The sequence below is a fragment of the Alnus glutinosa genome, chromosome 12 (genome assembly GCF_958979055.1).
Source record: "Alnus glutinosa chromosome 12, dhAlnGlut1.1, whole genome shotgun sequence".
In the NCBI taxonomy this organism is placed as follows: Eukaryota; Viridiplantae; Streptophyta; class Magnoliopsida; order Fagales; family Betulaceae; genus Alnus; species Alnus glutinosa.
In genome coordinates, this window is record NC_084897.1 from 6723507 (window position 1) to 6739284 (window position 15778).

The 15778-nt window shown below is 34.4% G+C and overlaps 1 protein-coding gene across 2 annotated transcripts; it reads left to right on the forward strand.

The window, feature by feature from the left end:
- The first annotated feature begins 908 nt into the window (after positions 1–908).
- On the forward strand, positions 909–5788 carry LOC133852271 (F-box protein At2g27310-like). Of its 2 annotated transcripts, XM_062288998.1 has the most exons (3): positions 909–1093; positions 4093–4136; positions 4626–5788. In XM_062288998.1, the coding sequence occupies exon 3, from the start codon at positions 4632–4634 to the stop codon at positions 5757–5759; it is 1128 nt and encodes a 375-aa protein (XP_062144982.1). In that variant the 5' UTR covers positions 909–1093; positions 4093–4136; positions 4626–4631; the 3' UTR covers positions 5760–5788. The 2 variants fall into 2 exon arrangements, with proteins under 2 accessions (XP_062144982.1, XP_062144981.1); XM_062288997.1 differs by lacking the exon at positions 4093–4136 and having other exon boundaries at positions 910–1093.
- The last annotated feature ends 9990 nt before the right edge of the window (positions 5789–15778 follow it).

Below are 15778 nucleotides of genomic sequence, written 5' to 3' on the forward strand. Positions count from 1 at the left end.
AAAACTCTTCTTTTCATTCTAAATCTTTCTTCTAATAAAAATATGTGATAGAATGAATAAGTGCATGGAGAATAAATGGTGATGAAAGACGTAGGGTAAGTGGATATTTATAGGCAAGGAACGCAGAGGATAATAATCAATTGTTTTGGTGATTTGGCGATTTGGCGAACGTTCCTCAAATGAATAGCGAACGTTCATGTAAATTTTAGGGTTAGACGATTGTTCGGCGTACGATCGCAATTACTCGGGTTACAGTCTAACACACATGTCAAAGATCATTCGTAGTGGGGACCACAAATGTTTCCGGTGAAAACCGCGATTGTTTGTAAAGGGATAAGGATGACTGGCTGCGTCAGCTAAGGTTTTTTTCGATCATTCATGAAAGGATGACAAACGTTCGTCAAAGGTGCTTTGAACGTTCCAAGAATCATGAAGAACGTTCGGATAGGAAATAAATGAATTTAAAAGCATTCGCTTCATTTTGTCATAAAAAAAAAAAAAAAAATGTTTTTTGATGGATGATTAGAGTAATATTGATTTTTATACAGGGTGTTACACGTGGTCCAACCATCACCTTTATTTTTATGTTTATTTTCTTTTTAAAATTTTGTTTAAAGACTTATATATGACTAAATTTAGAGCATTCATCTTGAATGAATTGCCTTAGTAATTGGAATTACAAAGCCTATGTCCCTTTTGTGAACTTATAATAAAAAAGAAAATACGAAGTACTAAACTAAAGATAATCATTACCATGCTGCCACGACATGTTCGGTTCACGTGACATTTATTAGATTACGTGGCAAGCCTTGTGTGGTCATTGGATATTGGAAAATTCACAGCAGCTGGAGTTACCGGAGAGTGAGCAAAGGATGCGTAAAACCTTCCAAGACACTGGAAAGCGACCCCTAAGCAATAAGCAATATAGATACTGGAACCGAAAATCCAAAGGATTCGCTATCAGATCCTCATCCTCCCATCTGGGTCTCCCTTAAAATCCTCGAAAACCTTTCCTTTTGCTCTCCATATGGGTCTTCACGTCTCGGTTCCTCAGTTTCTCTACAACTATCTTTAGTGATGGCTACTCCATGAGGTACCTGAACTATCTCTTTCCGTCTCTCTCTCTCTCTCTCTCTCTCTCTCTCTCTCTATCTCTCTCTCCCTCTGTGCATTCCATAGTGTGGTTCGTTTTATATCTGAATTGAAAGAATTTGGTAAATTCTCTATTCATTTCCCATTAATACTTGCTTTTGGGTGGAGCTAATTTGTTGAAATTTTTTGTCTTTGACTTTTTTTGTGTGTAAAAACTGAAAGCCAGTTTTTCATTAAAAAAAAAAATGAAGAAGAAATCGGTTGAATGCCCATGTAGCAAGTGTTTGTCATGTTGCTGGTATATATGCTGTGCCATGGTGAGAGATTAGATTTTTATCCGTCTTGTTAGCTTCCAAATTGGCCCCCTCTTTTGTAGTTTTAGAATATTTTTCTACTTCTTGTGTTGTTGTATTGATTAATTTATCGTATGATTATTTATAATTGTCGTTAGAGTCCTGTGTCGATCCACTTGAGCCCCACCTTCATGGTGTAAGGTCATAGACTTTTGTGTTCATCTTGTGTTATGAATCTTTAAGATAATATATAGCTATGGAGTTACCACACTCTCAAATTGTGTTTTTTTTTTTTTTTTTTTTTTTTTTTTTTTTTTTTTTTTTTTTTATCATCTTGTGGACTGAGGCTTGATCTCTTAGATGAGTTTCTAGTAATTTTCATCCGTATGGATGTTTGGCAGTGTTTCTTGCTGAATCGGCATATGATGTTGCTTACATGGCTTCCCCATGCATGTAAAACACTACAGATGAAATTCTAATGTCTACTAATAAAGAAGTCCCTAAGTATTGATGCCATTGTTTGTTTCGGATAGCAAATTTGTGATCTTTAGAAAAAATTTACTGTACTTTTACCTTGTCGTTTCTAAAATTAAAATCACTTAAATTAGAACTATTCTGTTATATTAAACATTTTTATAAATGTATTTGCGCAATAAAATAAGGGTCTTCTTATGTCTCTTATGGATTTCAAAAATATTGAGTCTTGGAGTCTTGGCTCAGGGTGATAAAGTCCATTGAGCCTTACTCATTCCCAAAAGGCACCTTAAGGGAAGAGGTTTGCTCAAGGCTTATAAAGCCCACAACCCAAGTATACCTTGGCAATGTGGGACTCTTAACACGCCCCCTCACGTGTGGCACTATTGTCCAAACACGTGTACAACGGGAGGGAAGGCCCAACATTGTCCAAGGCCCTGAAGCTCTGATACCATGATAAAGTCCATTGAGCCTTACTCATTCCCAAAAGGCACCTTAAGGGAAGAGGTTTGCTCAAGGCTTATAAAGCCCACAACCCAAGTATACCTTGGCAATGTGGGACTCTTAACACGCCCCCTCACGTGTGGCACTATTGTCCAAACACGTGTACAACGGGAGGGAAGGCCCAACATTGTCCAAGGCCCTGAAGCTCTGATACCATGATAAAGTCCATTGAGCCTTACTCATTCCCAAAAGGCACCTTAAGGGAAGAGGTTTGCTCAAGGCTTATAAAGCCCACAACCCAAGTATACCTTGGCAATGTGGGACTCTTAAATGTCTGAGAATTTGTATCTATGTTCAAGTTAAAATTGTATAATGAACAAAATGATTTGCAGACTTCGATACAAAAACTAACAGTTTTGACATGGGGACATGATCTCAGACTTGTGTTTCATTAAACTTTAAAATGTGGACACAGGAACACGGCCGTGGTGGTGCATTGTAAATTTATATTATAGATGCACATGTTTATCTAAGTTCTAGTGTTTGTTTGCATGTAGACAAAGCTCAGGTAGTAAAAAATCATGAAAGCAACAATCACCTATAAGTTTCTTGACAAAAATGAATGAAATCTTATGATTTTGCACATATGCAGTTTAATAAAGGTAAATTCTTTTGTAAGTCTCCCAATGACTGTCAGACACGGTGGAAACACGTTCCCTGTCCTCAATAGACCAACATGCCAATTTTCGTTGTGTAAATACCATCAAATATCTGGTTGGATCTAGTAATACTTGTACTCAACTCTGTTATTGTTGGATCTCGCAGTCTCCAACTTATTTCTGATTCTCTGATTTGTTCTCATTGTAGAAGCAAATTAAGCCCATGTGATCCAAATTCAGGTTAAACCTGGAATTGTTGACAGCTCAGCTGTGCTGTAGGTGTAGATTTGTGAAGCTATCAATTGTCCACTAGGATTTTTTACTTTTTCATGGAGCTGAGTTTGAACTTTGAAGCACACTAGGTCTGCTTAATTATTGTGTATTTCTGATGAATTCATTAACTGCCCTTTTTACAGTGTTAGTGTAATTAACCAAGGAAAATGCTAGACACATTTGCACTTTTACTCCAAAAAGACTAGTCAAGTTGCAATTAGAACTCCTCAGAATTACTTATAAAGCTCAATCTCACCTAATAAGCAACCAATGTGAAGACCTATCACCCACTTCATGTGGGCAATTCATTTTCCCAATGTGATACTAACTTTCTGAAGTGTCACAATCTCCCAAAATGCTGACATCCTCATCAGGGTCTATGTCATGTATTACTTCAACATCCATGGTGTGACTAGGCTGCTCTGATATCATTTGTAACGATCCAAAAAAAGTGCTAACTACATTTGCGCTATTGTCCCAAAAGAACTAGTCAAGTTGCAATTGAAACTCCTAAAAATCACTTATATAACCCATACTCACCTAGTTAGGAACCATGGTGAGACTTAGCACCCACTCTATGTAGGCAATTCATCTTCCCAATGTGGGACTTACTTTTTTTGTTGTCAGAGTTAGTTATTGTAAAATCTCTAGGCTTGGAGTATCAGAAGTTCTATCCTTTTGTTTTTAGAAAGTAACCGATATTGGTTATAAGCTATAGATTTGGATATGTATATAAAAATGTGGTACTTTACCAAGTATTTACCAATGCTCAAAGTATTAAAATGCTCTTAATATTTTAATTAAATCAAAGTTGGTCTATTATATTCTAGATAAAGATCAAATGCCTCTTCATGCAGGATGTAACTTGCTTTGCATATGAATGTGATCATCGACATGGCAGGTAGGGAAAAAGCATCACTTCTGAACATAAATGGCCAGTTTTGAGGCTATCTATGCTTGATCATATAGAATGTTAAGTAGGTTAGAAATATGCCCTTGAACTGAGAATACCTCACTGAGCCCTTTTTCTTTCTTTTTATTTTTTTTAATTTTTTTTAATTTTTAATTTTTATTTATTTATTTTAAATTTTTGTTGTTGTTGTTGTTGTCATTATTATTATTATTAGTTTATTAGTTTTATTTCAAATTTGGAGGTGGAAGAGTTGTTGTGTATTGTGGCAGCAGCTGGTTTAACTTAACTACTAAGAGTCAATGAGGGCCCTTTGCAAGTGATACATGTTAAGTGTGCTTATATGATGAATTCTTCGCTGAAAAGAAGTGCTGTGACCCCATATTGACAAATTATCCTTGAAATGTGATTCCTCTTTTAGTTCTTTATTATCAACTCAGCTTGTAATATCTATCTTTAACTTGTTTCTCTGATGATCAGAGGTCTATGGCTACTTCGGTTGCACTAGTTGACAGTATGGCATCATTGAGCAGTGATCTCTTCTATGACATATTAAGGCGTCTAGATGGTCCAACTTTGGCAAGTGCAGCATGTACTTGTGCAGCTTTCTGTTCCATATCAAAAGAAGAGAAATTATGGGAAAACGTGTGTTCTTCTATGTGGCCTTCAACCAACAGGGAAGATGTCAAAAGTTTAATATCATCCATCGGTGGATTCAGAAAGTTCTATGCAGATTGTTTTCCCCTTATTGTAAACAAAGAAGTCACTGAGAACCAATGGAACAACTGCCCTGAATACCCCGAAGAATGGAGTGAGGCTGAATACTATGGTGACATGGATGACTTTGAAAGTATTTCACCTTCAGATTTTGTTTCTATCGTGGATATTAGGTATAAAGATAAAACAATATACTCAAAAGTCCTTTGGGGCATTCCAAATGCAAATGACATCGATGGTTGGTTTTACAATTGCCCTTTTCGAATTGATCTTCTAACTGATGCAGCTAGAGATGATGAGAATGATGGTGGGGTTACCCTTTCTGTTTCTGATGGCCTGCCACCGGTTGCATCTATGGAAAGAGAAAGGAAAGATGGGAAGCTATGGCAGGAGCTCTGTGATGGACTCCGGCTTAGCTGGATTGTTGTAAACAGTAAAATAAAGCAAGCTGCTAATCTTGCTAGCTGGAGCCCTCTTGGTGGGCAAAGGCATTGGCCGACGGACAAGGATTTTGTGTTACGCTTCGGATCTGTCCTCCCTGCCAAGGACATTCTTCCATGCCAAGTAGTGGAATGCATCCTGCGTATGAAATTCAGAGTGATCCATACTGAAGGAGACGGCACACAGACAACTCTCAAATTAACAGAGTTGAGCATGCAGTTGGAAGACATGGAAGGCGCTCATGTTTACGGAAGAAACAGTTTGCTTATCCTGAAGGAAGCACTGAGCTGCCATAGGAGCAAAAACTACAGTGAAGTTCTCGAGTCTTGTCATTTGTACTCAAAAGTTCAGAGCGAGTTAAAAGAGGAGAAGATAAGAAATGAAAGCAGGCTTGACAGACTTTGTATTCTAAGCGGCATTGCTGCGTTTCTTATGTTCTGGTATTACATGTTATAAAGTGGAAGTGCATGCCTCCTTCATTTTAACACCGTTTGCCGAAAATGCTCTTAACAGACTTCCAATGTTTGTAATTCTGCTGATATAAATATTTAATTTTGCTTCAACTGATAAAAAAATGTCCCTGATCTCATTTCCTTAGTTTGCTTGAGAATACAAGTTTCTCTGTACAATCATTCAACAAACTCCTTCTGGAAGCGGCAATAATTAACCACCATGTATGTTTCCTCTATCAATATGTCCATGTACGTGTATGATACTGCTGGTGTTCAGACCTACAGTAGCTCCACATCGGCCAGTCCAGGAAGAAACCTGCAAGAGGAGGAAGGAGGTTAGAGGGTTTCACGACGACCAAGTCATATAGACTGGTTGGGCTTTCTTTGGGGGGATGAACCCTCTTCTTAAGTAGATAATTCTTCTTGGGTCCTACAAATAGTAATCTTACTTTGTTTTCTTAGTTCGATGTATCATATTTTTAGTTCAATGTATCATATTTCTTGTCAAAAGTTTGGTCTTCTGCATTTGCAGCATCCGGGTCTGGTTTCATAGGGAAATGCTTGATGGGGGACACTCATCCGTCCCCCATCATCCATTTATAATAAAATAATAATTTTTTATTAAAAAGTAAGCTTTGATCTGACATCAAAGCTTACTTTTTAATAAAAAATTATTATTATATTATAAAAGGCTCACAGGGAACGGATGACCGTCCCCTGTGTAGCAAGACTCGGTTTCATAATAATTAATATATGGGGTCTGTTACTTCAACTTTTGGTTGACCAACTGCTAACCTGATCGGTTTTTGGTAGAACCTGAACAGACATTCTTAATGATAAGATATGAAGGGATATTTTCCAGTAGATGAAGAGAATGAGGCTAGCCAGAGTTAGTTGGTTAGTCTCACTTCAAAATCTTGGCAATGGTGAAAGAAGACATGAGGAGATATTAGGGAGGGCCTAAGAGAGATTCTGGATAGGCAGTTCCATGTCTCTTACCCAGATCTTAACTATACACTTCAGGACATGGATGGTCTAGTGTATGTGACACTTGTTTAAAATTTTTATTAAACTAGGTGAAATTATCCTATTTGTTTTAGTTGCCCACCTAAAAAAAATAAAAAATAAAATAAATAAAATAAAATAACCTTCATGCCCCTATAAAACCTAGGTGAACTTGTCAAAAAAAAAAATTAACAGATAAACTAAGAAGGCACATTTCAATGCAATTAAAACCATGCTCATACATCTTTTATTATTATTATTATTATTATTATTATTATTATTTTTTCTAAGCATGCCCCTATATCTTTTGATTGCTTAAAAACCAGCCCCTCTCTTTAAAGCAATTACTAGCATAGAAAATGAAGCAAACGTAAAGAAGATGAACTCTTTTTCTTTCTTTTGCCAAAAAAAAAAAAAGATAAAAAGAAAAATTGATAATAAAAAAAAGAAGAAAAAATAGTTCTCGTACTTGATCATGCTTCTTTAGTCGAGAAATAGTTTCCATACGACCATTAACTAAAATATGTCTATGGTTAACTAATTGGCGGGCTTGAGGAATAGTTGAAGCCATACCGCCAACCGAAAAATGATGTTATTCAAACGCATTTCAAGTAATTGTAGTAAAACCTGACCTATTGACCCTTTGGCTTTTCTGGCAATACGAACGTATTTAAGTAATTGTCGTTTTGTAATACTATAATGAAAATGCAATTTTAATTTGTTTTTCTTCTAAACGAATATGATATTGAGATTTTTTACTGGAACGTGATTGGTTTCTAAGATCGCTTCTAGCTTCTAAGAAATTGTGATGGAAAACGGATTCTTTCTGTTTCAAATAAAATAGAGATGAGCCGATCCCTTATAAAACAAGAGGAAATATTGTTATTTTATTTTTATATATATATTTTTTTTACAATTTTATCTCTTGTTTAAAAGGGACTCACTTCTCTCCGTTTCAAATCCGTTTGCCATTGTAACGACGGTTTGAGAAACTAATTCTATCAATTGATGTTGTAGCCAAGAATTTTGGGGTTTTCTTTTTTTCAATATTTGTTTATCACTTGTCATTGCATAAAAGTATGTTTATTCTACTTGATTTATTAATTCCGTTCTCCCATGATCAAATAATGAATTGATTGTACACAACAATGGTATGATCAAATAAATTAACAAAGTTATTGCCCAATTTATAATGAAATTTTTTGAGAACTTTCTAATTTATATTTTTTATTTGTATCATCCGAAATAACCAGAGTCTGTTTTAATGTGAAGCAAACAAAAAATTTCATTTGGACAAGGGATGTGATGACTGATTTGACTGATCGAAGAGCTTCTTTTATAGGTTAGATGTTGTGGAAGTGCCCACAGACAAGTCGGCCTTTTTTATTACCTAAAAATATAATTTCATATTTTCTAAAGCTTTAACATTTTTTTTTCGTTTAAAAAGCAAAGGCAAACACAACTACAATTTTCATGCAACAAGTTTAGAATATAAAAACTTGTAGAGGAAAATTGAATAAATTGACGAGAGGCGTGAAAAAATAAATTATAAGTTATATTTATGTATTTTAAATGATAATTAATTTTTTTTAAACGCAAAAAAATTATTTATTTATTTTGTGAGTTGTATTATTTAATATTTTTAATTAATTCTAGTTCAACTCTGTCTTTAAATTTTTTTCCCAGAACTAAAATCCTTCTCGGCCACTGATTATTCTATTTTATTTGATTTTTTTAGTTTCCAGTCCACATCCTAATAGTGGAGATAATTCTGGTAGTTAAGAGGATTTTTCTACTGAATGGTTAGCATCAACAAGTAGAGACGCGCCGGGGGGGGGGGGGGGAGAATGGCCCACCCTCAATTTCTTGAAAGAAAAAAAATATATAAGTTTAAAAAATCAAAAAATTCTAAAACAGGGTATATTTTTTGCCTATTTCCCTTCTCAACAATATAAAAAAAATGAAAATAGTAAACAACGTTTGATTCTCGAGAAAATGAGGAACAAAAAACTATTGAACCCTCAAAAGAAAAGGAAAGAAGAAAAAAAAAAAAAAAAAGGGAAGAAAGAAGCCCAAATATTTTGAAAATTTGTTAAAAAAATAGCTAAGGATTCGGGAGCTTCACCTTGGCGCTACCATTTGCTATAACAAGGAACGCTTACCTGTTAAGGCCTAAATGGTCTTCTGGACAAGCGTGCTAAAAGCGAGAGAGAGAGAGAGAGAGAGAAGGGAAATATATGGCAAAGAAAGTTAAACGAGTCTAGCGAAAGGAGAAGAAAGTTCGAGAGGGCTAAGACACCCCATGGCTCTAGAAAAATTATTGGGTTTTGGAGGGAACTTGTGCTTACACGTGTAGCCGTCAAATTATGTGAATTTAAGTATGTCATGAAAAATTTTACATATTAAAAATGTGATATGTTAACGATGAAAATTGAATATATTTTTATCAAGTTTTTACACTTTATGTTGTATAAAAAGCTTTGATCAAAAAATTGTCTTTTGGTTTCATAAATAAAAAACGTCTCTTCAAAAGTGAAGAAAAAATAGTTTGGATTGATTTTTTTTTTTTTGTTGCCTCGATAACATATCATTAAGGACAGATTTAAGGAGGTCAGTATAGGTCATGGCTAGGGTTTGCAATTTTTGACACGACCCACGAACACAACACGGGAAAATAGGGTTTGGGTTTGGGTCATAATCGGGTCAACCTGATTAAAATCGTGTCTGGCGGGTCGACCCGCGGGTTGACCCGCCAGACACGGTTTTTTTTTTTTTTAAATAAAAAAAAAAAAAAAAAGAAAAGAGGAAGAAAGACCGAAGTCAAGTAGAGTCAGTAGAACAATGAAGATTGAAGAATCTAGAAACAGAGAATTGGAGAAAGTTGAGAAACTGAGAAAGTAAGAAATGAATTGGAAGTTCGGAACCCTAGCCCGGGCCTGCTAGTCGGCGTAGTTGCACCGGCCCGCATGGCGCACACCCGTCGCCCGGAGTCCGCACTCCCGCACGGCCGCACTTCTCAAGTTCTCACTTCTCATCTTCTCTTGAATCTCTTCCAGATTTTCAATTTTTCACTTCAGTGTTTCAGTTTCACCATTCGGTAGTTCGGTCCTGTGTCGATTTAGGTGAATTTTCTATTAGATTTGTTAATGTTTGTATTGATTTTGTTTTGATAAACATTGGGTTCTCAATTCTCTACTTCTCTGATCATTGATTAATCAAGGATTCAGAATCTCAGATTTCAGGGGTTGAAACAAACGTGTTACCCAGGTCGTGTTCGGGTAACACGGTTGGCAGGCGAGTCGGGTTTGGGTTCAGAAGTTCAACCCGATTATTAATCGGGTCGGGTTCGTGTCAGAGCCGATTGTGTAATCGGGTCAGCCGGGTCGACCCGAACCCGACCCGCCGACCCGAATGGCCAAGCTTAGTCATGGCCTTCCTCAATTCCAAAAAAAAAAAAAAAAATTAAGTAAAAATATATATATATATATATATATATATATATAAATATAAAATTAGGTAAAAAGAGTTTCTGGCTCCGTCCCTATCAACAAGCCAGACACATGGGTATTCTGCATGAATGAGGAGTTTTGGCTTTTGGCTTAGTGGTCTAAAGAGCTTGTTTAGGATTATATCGAGGAGCTTTAAAAGTACTTTTTAGTATATAAAAAAATTATGCAAAACAAAAATGTGTATGTGGTAAAAAATAAAAGAAATTCAAAAAGTAATTTTTATTTTTATTTTTTCTCTTAAAAAAGTCCAAAACATACTTTTGAGAAAAAAATTAATAATAAAGTTTTTTGTTAAGACACATGTTAATTGTTATACCCGCCAACTAAACTGAAAAGCCCGGCACCGATGAAACGAGCTTCCTTATAATAAATTTACTCAATATATGTCATTCATTCATCTAACGTGAGACTAACTTTTAGGATGTCACAACTCTTGAATGCTAAAACAAATGTTTTTCATGCTTTCTTTTATTCTTCCCCCCCACCCCCCACCCGGCTTTGTTTTATTCAATAGGATTAGGTGACTGCATTGTCCCTATTTTATTTCCCCTTCATTTTCTTCCATATGTTATTTTGCTCTGCCTCTGACTGCATGAACACAACATCTAAACTGGCAATCTTTATGTGGAAGTTTTTGGTTATATAAAATTTAGGAGATGATAATTAAGAAACCACTTTGGACTAAAAACTGCCTTAGGGCTTCAGAAAGTTTGATGTAGGGTTGGCAATTTAGGTTGTCGTATCGGGTTCGAACCAACTCGCTTTACCTGCCAACCTGATTAGGCCAACCCGAACCCAACGCGATTATTAATCAGATTGAAACTTGCAACTCGAACACGACTTGACTAACCTGTCAAGTTACCAGACATGACACGATTAAGTTAACGAGTCATGTTGACACGACCGGACCTGACCTGAATTTTTTAAAGATTTTTTTTTTTTTTTTCCCCTTGAATGCCAGGGAATCATGGCTTTTGTTTTAAGATATTTACTTTTTTTTTTAAAAGAAAAAAGAAAAAAGCATATTCACGGGTCGTATTAAAAATTGCCAACCCTCGTTTGATAGACCCATTTTACACCGACTTGCATTGCGTGTTTTAAGTGATACTATGATAATATTTTTAAATAACTGACATAAGAAATCACTTTAAATACGTAATATAAACCAATTTATTTTAAGGAACATCGAAAAGATATTGCATCTCATCACATCATATGATACTCTTTTATGTGCAAAGATTCTAGAACAAAATCAACTAATTTGATTTGATTTAAAAATATTAAATAATAGAATCTAAGAATTATTGTCATATGTATTCTAAAATGAAATCAAATGCTTGAAATTGACAATTTATATTAGTTATTGTTTAGTATAACCTCACTTACATAAGTAATAAAAAATAGATTTCAATATTTTGTTTGTCTTCCAACATAAAAATGATTAATTTATTTTGAAAACTTAAAAAGAAAAAAGAAAAAATAAAAAGAATTTGCATCTCAATCCCACGATGTAATTTTGAAAAGAAAAAAGAAAATTATGGAAGCAGAGAAAAAGGAATTTACATCTCAATCCCATCATTATCTGTCAACGGATTCTTCCGCCCCTGCGCTTATTGGAAAATGAAACGGAGGGGCAAGTATAAGGCCATAATGGACATTGACAGGGGCAACCACTTTATGTGTGCGGTGTAATGACGACGTGGATTCTGTTTGAGCCCTCATTTGCTATTTTGGACAGGTGGCCGCCCCAGAAAAAATAAATAAAAAGAAAACCAAGAAAAAAATGAAAAGGAAAGAAAAGAAAAGAGGGAGATGTCGTTTGATTGCAGGCAGTGGTTCCCCCCTTAAAATTGGAAAAATTATATATAAATATATATATATATATCTTTTTTAAACTATTACTTCATTTTTAATGTGCTTTTAAATTATTAATTGAGTTAAAATCCCTCTATTAACAAAAATACCATTCATAAAATTATATATAAATTTTTTTTAAAAAAAACTTATAAGGATATTTTGTCTTTTTATTAGCCTTGGGAGAATATTAACAAATTTTTAAGTTTTTAAGGAGAGGAACATTGACAAAAGATCGATGAGAAATTATATCTACTTTTTCCTAAAAAATTATGGGGCAGTGATTTGATAGTGGTCTACACGTTGAAGAATGGTTTGATGCATTTTCAATATGATTTAAAAAAGAGAGGTTAAACCGCAAGAATTGTTACAATACTTTTTCCTAATTTTTATTGGCATATTTGCACGAAAGCTATCAATCTGTTTTGTAAAACCACTATCCACATCATCATATGCGGATAATGGGTTTGATACTACATCCGCATCCGCATATACCGATAGCGAAGAAGCATGAATAGTGGGCATGGGCGATTATATCCACCCGTATTTTCACCCTTAGTGATAACTATTGTGCGTTTGAGAGCAAAATGTATTTTTGTTGCCCTTCCATGAGTACGAATGGGTGGCAGATGACAAGTGGCAAATGGCTATACTAAATGACACGCCTTGTATAGCTAGGGCTCCCCCAACCCAAAGGTGTGATACCTAGTCAAAGAAAAATGATTATTGTACAATCGTAAACACAATTCTCATCCACGGTTGTTTTTTTGAAACTACTGTGGGGGAAAATGTTAGCTCATTCTTTAAAAGAATAAATTGTCACGTAAACAAAGGTGGACGGAAATTATGTCTATGGTTTTACAACAGTTATTTCTCCCTAGCCAAATGATTATCTGAAAATGGAGCCATGTCAGTATAAGAAAGGGAAAGCACCCATTGCAGGTAAGGACACCTTTTGAATATCCATTATGCTAAAATTCCTTTTTCTCTCCATTCCCAGGAAAAAAAAAAAAAAAAAAAAACCCCAACGAAGTGGACAACATTCTCTCAAAGAAAGTGTTGGATGCACAAAACAATGAAGTCTCATGCCCTCAACATCCACAAGAAATGTCACCCCAATTAGTGGTCTAAACAAAAGCAACCAAAGCCCAAAGGCTTCAAACAGCACTGCTTGACACCAATGGAGCACCACTTGCCATAACCAAAACGACGCAAATCTGGCTACCCCAATATGATGTGTTGCCACCTTGATCTATTTATGCAAGGAACCGATAACTCCATCATCATGGAGCCACATTGATTACGAAGCAACTCGAGTTATAGATCTGTTCACCCAGCAACCATCATGTACCATTACCTACACAGATGCCGCTCGTAGAAGAGATGTATAATCCATAGGGTGAACGCCCACCTATAAAGCAAATGAAAGACAATTTTCAGACTTTGTCCTTGAGACAATGGCAATTTTAAGGGAAAATGAATGTTATGAAAGTACAATTCTACAGTAGGTAGAAGATTTTAGCATGACTCACAAGCACGTATCATATGAAGCTCTTGAAGTTATATTTGCTGTAGCTTATATTAGAATAGTCATGATTTAATTAAATAATTAAGGATAGTTATAGTTATCCTTGTAAGTCAAAGTCTTTTAATTATCTTTAATTATTTGTTGCACTTTGGTGTAGAAGTCATTGAGTAGTAGGCTTTTATTTTTCCTTGTAGGAGTTTATCTCGAAATTAGAGTAGGAGTTTATTTCCAACTCTTTTATTTGTATTATAGGTTTACTATAAGTAGAGATAGGAGTTCATCTCCTATTATATATTTCTATTCTGTCTTTCTAATTATCATATTTATAGGCATGAACGATTAATAAAAACTAAACAGAATTAATCTCAAACCTTGTGTTTGAAAAGATTTAGGTTCCCTAAGAATTTAAAAGGTCTAGATTAACTCCAAATCTAAAAGGTCTAGGTACCCTTAGAATCTAAAGTCTAGGTTCTCTCAGAACCTAAAATCTATCCTGTTGCGTGCTTGTAAAATCATTTATGTAACATTACCCCACCGAAAAGTTCAGTTGATTTGAAGAACTTTAGATTTGAGAAAAAAAAAAAAAAAGTGAATTAAATTAGCCTTTGTTTGACTTGAAATCAATAAATTTCTTAGAAAAAAAATGTTTAAAATGTATCGAACATTTACCAAGTAAGAACCTCTAATTAGGGCTATCCTATTTTATTTTATCGTCAAACCGGGTCAAATACAGTTATTTGATCTTAAATGCAGTTAGGAGTATTACAACTTTTACATTATTTACAAATGAAAAATACTGCTTTATAATGTCTTTTTTTATTTTTTATTTTTTTTTATTCTTTTTCATTAATGTGACGTTGTCGATTAACCAGCTTTATTTTCATGGATAAGACATGAAAAACTCATTTATAATTTTGAAACAATAAGTGAACTGTGAAAGTGATGAGAAAAAGTGTCTTTTCAACTGACTTGGAAATTAATTTTCAAAAAAACCATCCTTGAAAATGGAAATTACCTACTTTAACGAAGCTGACGTATTCCCCCCCTCCAAAAAAATCTCATTATTATTTATAAGATAAGCATTAAGATTCTTTAAAATTAATCATCCTTTATCGTCTCATTATTTATCATGAAATATGATAAATTTTGACACGACAAAATTGTTGTCATTTTCATATAACAACAATTATTGAGATTTTAGGGAATCTAAGTACTCCACGGAACCAAAACAGAGGCATGTCGTACCTGATAATATTAGGGCCATTCATTTTTTATACTATCTGCAAATTTAATTTTAATTTAAAACAAAATTAATGAATCAGTGTTTAATAAAAGAAAATTTCAGATTAAATTAGGTTGACTTGATTAAACATGATTAATATACTGATCAATTTCGGTTTAACTCGTTTAACCCACAAGTTATTTGCATAATCGATATAAACTAAAATTTTTATCTTTAAAATAAATTAAAAAACCCTTAGTCTCTTATTTATAGTTGTAAAAATATAACTTCGGTAGTGTAATTTCTTTTTTCATGTTTAATAATTGAGAAATATTGTGCCAATATATTTGTATAAAATGACATTTTCATATTTAAACAAATTAAATAGCTTATTAAATGAGTTATGCACGTCAGGTCGTGTCACACTGTCACTCTCTTATTCAAACATGTGTTAATCTTAAGCCATCGAACCTGATTAATTAAAGGAATCAAATTGAATTGAATAGCCAATGAACAAAACAAAAGTTGACACTCCTAAATTAATTGAGAATTGATAAAGAGGGGACCAATTTAATATAAAAAAAATCAATTTTAATCAAAAAGAAAAAAAAAACAACAGAAAAATGTATTTTTATTTTTAAAATTAATTTTTATTAATTTTTTTTATATTAAATGGAGGAAAGAGGACCGTTGAATGTTCCTCTCTATCAATTCTCAAATTAATTAGGCGAAAATAAGCGGCCCAACCGCGTTACGGCAACAGCCGACTATGAAAGCATGAAAGTCCAGAAGTCCAAACGCGGCCTTAGTGATACGGCACAATACAATTATAATTTATACAGTTATACGTCTCACCTAGCGCATTCTCCGCAGTTTGTTTGTCGTGGTATCAGGTTAGTCCACTT

What these genes read in the sequence shown, in the direction of transcription:
- LOC133852271 (XM_062288998.1), top strand. Translation starts at nt 4,632, where the DNA reads ATGGCTACTTCGGTTGCACTAGTTGACAGTATGGCATCATTGAGCAGT.